This window comes from Aphidius gifuensis, linkage group LG1 (genome assembly GCF_014905175.1).
Source record: "Aphidius gifuensis isolate YNYX2018 linkage group LG1, ASM1490517v1, whole genome shotgun sequence".
NCBI classification, from domain to species: domain Eukaryota; kingdom Metazoa; phylum Arthropoda; class Insecta; order Hymenoptera; family Braconidae; genus Aphidius; species Aphidius gifuensis.
The window spans coordinates 2,775,005-2,784,270 of NC_057788.1; the positions used below are offsets into that span (position 1 = coordinate 2,775,005).

The 9,266-nt window shown below is 21.0% G+C and overlaps 2 protein-coding genes across 4 annotated transcripts; both read left to right on the forward strand.

The window, feature by feature from the left end:
* Nucleotides 1–183: 183 nt before the first annotated feature.
* On the forward strand, nt 184–3,755 carry LOC122860934 (deubiquitinase DESI2). 3 transcript variants are annotated; one of them, XM_044165017.1, is made up of 7 exons: nt 186–355; nt 1,110–1,153; nt 1,440–1,618; nt 1,681–1,753; nt 1,828–1,921; nt 2,015–2,156; nt 2,228–3,755. In XM_044165017.1, exons 3-7 carry the CDS (start codon nt 1,496–1,498, stop codon nt 2,402–2,404), a joined length of 609 nt encoding a protein of 202 aa, XP_044020952.1. In that variant the 5' UTR covers nt 186–355; nt 1,110–1,153; nt 1,440–1,495; the 3' UTR covers nt 2,405–3,755. The 3 variants fall into 3 exon arrangements, with proteins under 3 accessions (XP_044020950.1, XP_044020952.1, XP_044020951.1); XM_044165015.1 differs by lacking the exon at nt 1,110–1,153 and having other exon boundaries at nt 184–355; nt 2,228–2,644; XM_044165016.1 differs by lacking the exon at nt 186–355 and having other exon boundaries at nt 729–1,153.
* A 1,149-nt stretch (nt 3,756–4,904) lies between these two features.
* LOC122860935 (synembryn) lies at nt 4,905–7,544 on the forward strand. Its single transcript, XM_044165018.1, has 6 exons — nt 4,905–5,162; nt 5,255–5,394; nt 5,475–5,584; nt 5,659–6,549; nt 6,615–6,882; nt 6,961–7,544. Exons 1-6 carry the CDS (start codon nt 5,085–5,087, stop codon nt 7,085–7,087), a joined length of 1,614 nt encoding a protein of 537 aa, XP_044020953.1. The 5' UTR covers nt 4,905–5,084; the 3' UTR covers nt 7,088–7,544.
* Nucleotides 7,545–9,266: the final 1,722 nt, after the last annotated feature.

Here is a 9,266-nt window from a genome sequence, read left to right on the forward strand (position 1 = left end):
GTAAAAATAATCATAAAAAAAAAAGGAAAAATAATGTTGAACTTGAAGTTTTAAAAAATTGTGAGCTTGTCACAAGAGAGGGGATGTAATACTCCAAAATAAAAAAAAAAAACATACAGTTTCCAAAGCTGATCCAGCTGATTTTCCGGAGCTTGTTTTCATGAAAATTCACCCAAATTAATATCAGTCTTTTTAGCTCTTTTATGTCAATAATATTGTCTTTGTGTTTTATCATTTTATATATTACAAATGATTCCCAGTATCCTATTTATTAAAAACATAAATAATAATAATAAAAACAATTAAAATATTTAAAATATTTTAAAAAATAATTAATAATAATTAATTAAAACTGGTAATGTGTTTACAAAGTGCTAATAAACATAAATAAATTTTGTTTTTTTTTTTGTTGAAAATCATCTACTAACAAAGAGTCATTGACAAAGAGAATTTTTTTAAATTTAATTTGTTTAGTTGACATTGTTATTTTATCAGTTTGTTTTGTGATAATATAATTTTGTAAATATTATAATTATTTAAACGTTTAACCTAACTAATTTTTTGTGTATAAAATATTTATGATCAAGACATCAAGTGACGTCATTGTCATCTAGCATCACAACAAACATAATTTTTTTTTTTTGTCTAAATGTTATTTTATTGTTATTAAAATTGGGGTTAATCTGGGTAATTTATTTATAAATCAATTGGAATTTTTATAGTGTTAATACTGTGAATATTTAGTTGATCATATTTTTTTTTTTTTTGTAAAAATAACATTTACTCCAAATTGTTTATCAGTGAATTGACATTTAATTTTTTTAATGAATCATTTTAATACGTGCATTGACTAACAATTAAACAATAACAAACATTTTTTTTTTTTTATTGATTGCTTTAAATTGACAATCTTAAATTATCTACCTCTAAAAATACAAAAATAAAATATAAACTTTTATTTTCTTTTCATTATTAGTGTGATAACAAAAATTTTAAAAAAAAATTCAATTAAAACAACAAAATAAATGAAGAATTAATCATTTTTATAAACTATATTTTTCTTTAAATTTTTTATTTAAATTTTAATTGATTATTTTTATTTGAAAAAGTTGATAAACAAAAGAGGATAAAATTTGTCAGCTGTTATTTCATGGTACGCAAAAAATAACAATAAATAAATTTTTTTTTTTTTGAAGTAATTAGTGTATATATTTATTACTCAAAAGTACTTAGAGTTGAATTATTAATTATTCAATTTTTTAATAACGTTTAGTATCAAAAAAAAAAAAAAAATCAATATGCCTTACAAAGTTAATAAAAATCGATGATTTTCTTGATTAAAAAAAAATATAAATAAAAAAAAAAAACCAACTTTGTATTTATATTTTAATAACTATTAAATACTGTAGAGTAATTAGAAAAAATTTGATTATTATTAGGTGATTTGGAAGGTAGATAGTACTGCTTGGTCACTGCAGGAAAATTTTTTACTGTGATGTTTTCGTCAGGTCTTGGATGTAATATTTCCTTCCCCAGTTGTTTGGGTTACCCCCAGGACAGTGAAGAGCTATTACCAAAAATGGCTAGAGAACCAATTATTCTCAATGTTTATGATATGGTAAATTATCTATTATAAATTATATCCATAACTTTGCTAATATTATTTATTTTATTATCTAGTACTGGATAAATGAATACACGACATCAGTAGGTCTTGGTGTTTATCATTCAGGTGTTGAAATTTATGGAGTTGGTTAGTATATATTTACATTGTACAATATAACTTTTATTTACTTTTTTCTTTATTCGAATTATTTGCTTTGTTAGAGTATGCATATGGTGGACACTCATTGCCAATATCTGGTATATTTGAAATATCACCAAGAGATGCTGATGAACTTGGTGAACAATTTAGATTTAGGTAAATTATTAATACAGTTATGTTTATTTATTTATTTGTTTGTTTTTCTATTTCTAATACAAAGATAATAATGCTAACTTGTTTTTTTCATAGACAATCTGTTCACATTGGTTACACTGATTTCACTGAAGAAGATGTTGCAAGAATTGTTGCTGAAATGGGCAAAGATTTTCGAGGTGATCGTTATCATTTGATGAATAAAAATTGTAATCATTTTAGTGGCCAATTGACACAGGTAAATTAAATTAAAAATAACAATAATAAATATTGATTATTAAATTTTACAATTTATTTATTGATTAATAGACATTGTGTGGACAAGAAATACCAGGATGGGTAAATAGACTTGCATATTTTAGTTCATGTGTACCATTTCTTCAACGTTGTTTACCAAAAGAATGGCTAACACCAGATGCATTGACTCATTCATTGAGTCATGTTAGCCATCGTGAAAGTACACCACCATCTGATACATCATTGTAACATTTAGCCAGACACGATGGTAGCCAGTGTAGCATACTAAGGTGTCGCAGGAGCCATACATTTTAAATTATTCATTAAATTAATAATAATATTATTGATAATTGATATTAGTGTGACATAATTAATTAGTAAACAAAATCTTGCGGCACAAGGTACATTCACTGATGCTGGACCATCATTTTTTAATTATACAAAATTCATCTTGTACAGAAATAAAAAAAAATACACATTAACAAATCATACATTAAATCAACATAACATTAATTAACAAATAAAATTAAAATAATAAAATCGACAAGCCTTCCTTGCAAAGTTGTTATTAAATCGACAGACAGCGAGAGATGAAAAAATAAAATAAATAACAAAATTCAATTAGAAAATTAATAGTTGACTGATAAATATTCATGCCTATAAAATAAAGTGATAGGAGACTGAGATTTATAGAAGAAAATGGATAATAATAATAGTTATAATAATGGCAATTTAATATTGTTTATAATAATTGCGTGAAACGAGATTTTTTTTTTGCTTTTTTTATTAACAAAATATGTTGACACAGAATTATCATAGATTGAAATTAACTTTATATTAATAATTTCAAATTTAAACAATCCGTTATTTTTATTTAAAAAAAACAACGAACAAGAGGGAGAAAAATTATAATTTACAAAGAACAAAACACCATAATACATTAAATTAAATATTGATTAATTATATTTAAAAAAAAAATAGAACAAAGTTGTTTTGTAAATTGAAAAATAATTTTTTTTTACATAAAATACTATGATTAAATTACAAAATTAATGTGTAGAGTAAATATTGTTTAATTTAATTTTATAATTATACTGATAATTCTGTGTTTTTTTTAATTAAAAATAACTTTGTTAATTACTGCTAAAAAATAATCACTGTTATTGAGATATACTTTTTAATGCGTCCACTAATTTGATAACGATAATAAATAATAATAGTTAAAATTAAACATAATTAATAATTTGTAAAAAATGTTTCTGTGATGAAGCACATGAATAATGTCAAATTTTCTTTTGACACACGATATATATAATAAGAGTTTGACAAATAGATTTTTTATATTAATTTTTCTTTCTTCATCTGCACACTTTAACATTAAATTTAATTTTTTTCTTTTGATATATATAAATATATTCACACAATTTAATTTTGATGTTTTTATTTTCTACATCATTTTAATATAATGCACATAAAAATCAATTTTTTTTTTCATTAACTAATGGAAAATAAGAGAAGAAAAAATAATAGAAAAATCTCGAGAGATTTAATGAGTCGTTGTCGAACGCATGATGTTACAGAAAATAATAATAATAATAATAATTAAAAAGTTTGAGAAATTTAAAATTAATTATTAAAAGTGATGAATGTTAGTGTGCTTGTTGCTATTGGATTTTTGTTTTATTTATAATTAACAATATAAAAATGATTATGAAATAAATTTGACATTTTTTTGTTGAGATTAGAAAAAGAAAAATAAAACTATTATTTTCTTGTATTCTAAAATTTATTTATAATCATTTATAAATGATTATAAATCAATAAACAATTGATAATTATTGTTCTTTAAATTGTATCAATTTTTAAGTGGATTCTGTAATAATTTTCAAGATTATTTTTTGGCCATAAACAATTGGTTCGATATTTGTATGAGATAATTCATCGAATGAAAATTGATTTATAGAAAATAAATTTATACATAATTATAAATATTAAAAATAGAATAATAAAAAGAAATAGTTCAAAATGAAAAACATTTTTTTTTTTTTAATTACAAATGATTAAATTGAACATAAGTATTTGAAAGTGAGATAAAAATTGAAAATATAAAAAGTTATATCTCTTGATAATTATGATAAAACTTAACTTGAATCGATTATTGTGTTGAGATTTTTAAAATAAATTAATAATGTAAAATACGATCAATTATAATAGTGGTATATTTAATTCGTAATTTTCATAATGACCACATCAATCATCCAAATCAAGTGGCAATATAATTATCCTATTATTATTTTCTACAAAAAAAAACTGTAAAAAAAAACTGCATATTTAAATGAAGCTTATTATTTAAATAAAGAAAAGTAAAAAAAGAAAAGAAAAAGAAAGAATAATTATCTAAACTGCGTTTATATAATATACATAAATAATTTATTTTAAGTATAAATTGTGTTGCTGAAAATTATGAAAAATTATAATACATTTTTAAGAATTCTAAATAAACATGCCAAAAATTTTATTTACAATTTGTTTTATTTGGTATTTTAATAATTATTTATAACAAATTAGAGTTAATAAAAAATTTAATGATATAGTGCATTTTACTATTTCTGTGAAAATAAATTTTCCAGTCAATCCTTTTTTACAAGCACTAGAAAAATCGAAATCGAAAACCCAACGTGCTCCCTCGATAACTTACCAACCCAGCACCCAGTGAAATGTCAATAGAAAAAAAAATCATGTGACGTACATTACACTAAAAAAATAAAAAACACAACAAAAAAAAAATAGAATAACATGCCAAAAGTTTGTCTACGTTAATTTAAGTATCTAAAGTCAAAGTGAATAAATTAAATTTTTGTAAATTAAATTAATAAAACAAGCTTCTATATTGATAAACCATTAAAGTAACAATTTTATTTGTTAAAAAATGCAGAATTTTGTTGAAAAATTAAGTTCAGAAAATTTAGGAGAGGTTATTGAATGTTTAGATACATTTTGCCGGACAGTAAGTATATTGTTTATATTTAAAAAAATTAATTTTAGCTAAGTATAAATTTGTAAATATAATACCTATAATAATAAAAAAATTTATTTTAGCATACTCATACAGTTTTGTTCAATGATTTCAATGGATTTGAAGAACGTGAACAAGTATGGAGACTTATTTTTAGAAGATTGGCAAACCATACAGAAAACATGGTACATTGCAGTTGTCTGGAAGTCCTGAGAATACTCAGGTATAATATTTATTAATCATAAATTATGTTTAATTAATTGGAGCATTATTATAAATAATTTAAAAAAATATAATTTTCAGTCGAGATAAAACTGATCTTGATGAATTGATCACAGATGAAAGATTAAGCTTGATAATTTACAAAGCAAATTTAAATTCTTCAAGTCAATATTTAACATCTCATGAAGATGGTAATTAAAAAATAAATAAAATTATTATTGTTATGGTTGTTTCGATAAATATAAAAATTAATTTATATTTTCAGATGAAGTTGAGGCTCTTAAACTATTGTGCAATTTAATATTTAATTCTCAAAGTGTTCAAATACAAATATTAAAAACAAATTGTTTAGATAATTTGATGAAAAGAATAAGTTATTATACTGATATTCCAACATTTATTAAAAATAATAATTCAAAAATATTATTTGAAATAAGAATATTATTTCTTGTAACAGCATTAAATTCAAAATCAAGAAATTCAATTAAAGATGATAATGGTGATATTATTATGATGAATATATTGGATAAATTATGTGAAGAATTAAAAATATCAATTGATGAATTATCAAAAGATAAAATAATTGAAGTTATTTGTGAAATTTTAAAAACATTATTTAATCTACTTCTTGATTGTGATGAAAAAACAGATAATGAAAAATTAAAATATGAAAATTTAGTCAATATTTTATATAAACTATTATTAATTGATACAATTGAAGAAGATTTAAAAAAAGATGAATTACACAGTCATATTATTAATCTTTTTACAGTTATTCCAAGTAATTGTTTTTCACCAATAATACCTATATTTCAAGATACAACAACAACAAGTAACAACAAAAATATATATGAAAATAATGACATGACTGCTATTTATAAAATATTATTATTTTTAAACAAACGATTGGATAATGATAATAATTATCTTGAAAATATATCACCTGTTATTGTTGCATTATTAAAATTATCAAAAAGTCAAAGAATTATTCGTAAATTTTCACGTAATCAAGTTTTACCACCATTAAAAAATGTCATGCAAAGACCAGAAGATGGTACAACATTGAGAGCAAAATTATGTAAATTATTAACAACACCACTTACAGAAATTCGTGATCTTGTTGCTGAATTTTTATTTGTTCTTTGTAAAGAAAATGGTAATAATTATTATTATTTATACATGAATTAATGAGATTAATGTTATTATGTTATTATTTTTTAGTTGGAAGAATGGTTAAATATACTGGCTATGGTAATGCAGCTGGTATGTTTGCTAATAAAGGTTTACTTGGTGGTAAACAACCAGAGACAGAATATTCATCTGAATCTGGTGACAGTGATACAGATGAATATACTAAAATTCGTAATGACATTAATCCAGTAACTGGATGCTATGAAAGACCAAAACAAAATCCAATGGAAGGTATGAGTGAAGAACAAAAAGAATATGAAGCCATGAAACTTGTTAATCTTGTTAATCAACTTGCAAAGTAAGTTTAATAAAATATTTTTCTATCATTAACATATTTATAATATATTTAATTTTAATTTTTTTTTTGTTTTTCAAGTGGTGGAATGATAAAACCTTGTACTGTTGGTGAAGATGGTAAGCCAAAACCTGTTCAGCATGTTTTACAACTCCAGGAAGGAATTTCAAGAAATCCTGGCAATAAAAATTCAAGTGATTCTGAATAAATCACATATATCTACAAAATAAATATATATCTATATTTAATACACAAAAAAAAAATTATCTAAAATTTTATAAAAATTAACAAAAGTATCTTTCATAATTTAAAAGTCAAATTTTATTGTAATTCATTGTAAATAAACAAGAACAATGTTATACATAAAATTATTGGCAAGAAATAAAAAATATAACACTTTCCAAAATCACATGAAATATTATTAGCTTTTTTTTTGTTTTTTTTTTTTTTGTTTTTTTATCTTACAAGTATTATTTATTTATTTATTTTTTTTTTCGATTTTGTCTCATTGCGTAATGTGCTTTTGTGAACATCGCAATCATTACATGTCTTATAATAGGTAATTATTGCATTGCATCTATGCGCACACAAGAGTGTTATGGGGTATTTTCGTTTTATTTTATATTTTCTTTTAATTATTTTCCATAGCTACAACTAATTTGTTTTCATATAATCTTATTTTTTTAAATATAATAATTTTTATTTATCATATGAAACACAAACGATTTATTTATTTATTGAAAATTTTAACAGTCGACGTTGATTTGAAAATATTTTTCTTTAGAATTTTAAAATTCTAATGATATATAAATTGACGTGATTCAATATAATTGAAAAATTGAGTTTAAAATTCTATTATTTTTTCTTTTGATATGCTGTCAACAACAAATATAATTTATCTCATTTTTTTTTCTTCTTTTGTCAATCATCAGTTTCGTTGTTGTTGTTGTTATTGTTGTTTATTTTATCATTCATTTAATTAATATGTATTTAATTATTTTTTCAGATTAAGGCTAGTATATATATTTTGAAAAACAAATTTAATTCTAAAGGAAAAATATTTTCAATTAACAGAATATTTTTCATTACCAACGACAAAATTTATGAAGTGGCAAATTTAAGCATATTCGGTCTGCATTAAAATATTTTTTTTTTTTTATTATGCTTCTATTATTATTGTTTTATTAATTAATTAATATATATATATTTTTTTTTTTCATTCCTCATTTTGTAATTTTTCTTTTTTCTTGTAAAAGTGTATATAGATGTGTATACGTTACAGTACAATGAATTTGAATATTTATTATTAATTTTTATAGAAAAAAAAATAAGAAAATAAACAAAAAAAAAAATAATTAAATAATAGATTCCCTAGGTACATTGGTAGACAATAAACAAATAAATTTAAGGGTCAACTATTATTATTAATTAATAATTACTATCTAATAAAAAAAAAAAAAATATAACGAAATAATTTTTGAGACTTCTGTATTATCAGTTACATGACTAGTCTTTTTTTTTTCTTTTGAAAAATTAATTTTGAAGATAATAATTATTAAACACAGACAAATATTATAATAATCGTAAAATTATTTTTATATAGAAATAATCATGGAGATTTCATTAAAATACTTTTTGAAAATTGGATATAATTTTTTTTTTTTTTTTAGTTAATTTAAATATTTAACTTTTTATTTTTTTTTAATTTCTTTTTTAAAGAATCATCAATACTAATTGAATTTTTTGAAATTTTTTAATTTGCAAAGCTTTTGGTTCTAGTTAAATTCCTTGGTTTTTTTATTTCAACATTTTTTTTATCTTTTTTAAATTTTTATTAATTTTCAGCATATAAAAAATATATTGGTATACGCATTTTACTCCTTATTGCATTGTTATTTTAAATTTTTTAAACTTCCTCACTTTTTAATACATTGTACTATTCATTTATCTGCGCCAAAAAGCCAACAAAGTTTTCTACAAATGTGGAATATTTTATAAACCAATTTTTAATAATTTTTTTTTCATATAATATATATATATTTATAGATTATTTATACTTAGAGTGCACGCAATAGCAACACTTTTATATGTGATTTTAATGAATTTTTATTAATAAGAATTCCATTATTATTTTAAAAATTTATCTATTTTTTTTTTATCTTGAGTTTCATGTATATTTATTATTTTCAATTTATCATATTATAATTGATAAAAAACATTAGTGAGAACAAAAAAATATATACGCAAAAATCACGAAAAACTTTATCTTGAAAGATATAGTTTTTTTTTTTTTTTTAAATATATTATTGTATAGAATAATAATTATTGTGATTTAAAGTTGGATGACCCTGACAAAACACAAACCAATGGAATGTGATTTTATATAA

What these genes read in the sequence shown, in the direction of transcription:
- LOC122860934 (XM_044165015.1), top strand. Translation starts at nt 1,496, where the DNA reads ATGTTTTCGTCAGGTCTTGGATGTAATATTTCCTTCCCCAGTTGTTTG. An exon ending in TTCTCAATGTTTATGATATG is followed by an intron (nt 1,619 to 1,680) that starts GTAAATTATCTA and finishes TTTATTATCTAG; the next exon opens with TACTGGATAAATGAATACAC. An exon ending in TGTTGAAATTTATGGAGTTG is followed by an intron (nt 1,754 to 1,827) that starts GTTAGTATATAT and finishes TTGCTTTGTTAG; the next exon opens with AGTATGCATATGGTGGACAC.
- LOC122860935 (XM_044165018.1), top strand. Translation starts at nt 5,085, where the DNA reads ATGCAGAATTTTGTTGAAAAATTAAGTTCAGAAAATTTAGGAGAGGTT. An exon ending in TAGATACATTTTGCCGGACA is followed by an intron (nt 5,163 to 5,254) that starts GTAAGTATATTG and finishes AATTTATTTTAG; the next exon opens with CATACTCATACAGTTTTGTT. An exon ending in CTTGTTAATCAACTTGCAAA is followed by an intron (nt 6,883 to 6,960) that starts GTAAGTTTAATA and finishes TTGTTTTTCAAG; the next exon opens with TGGTGGAATGATAAAACCTT.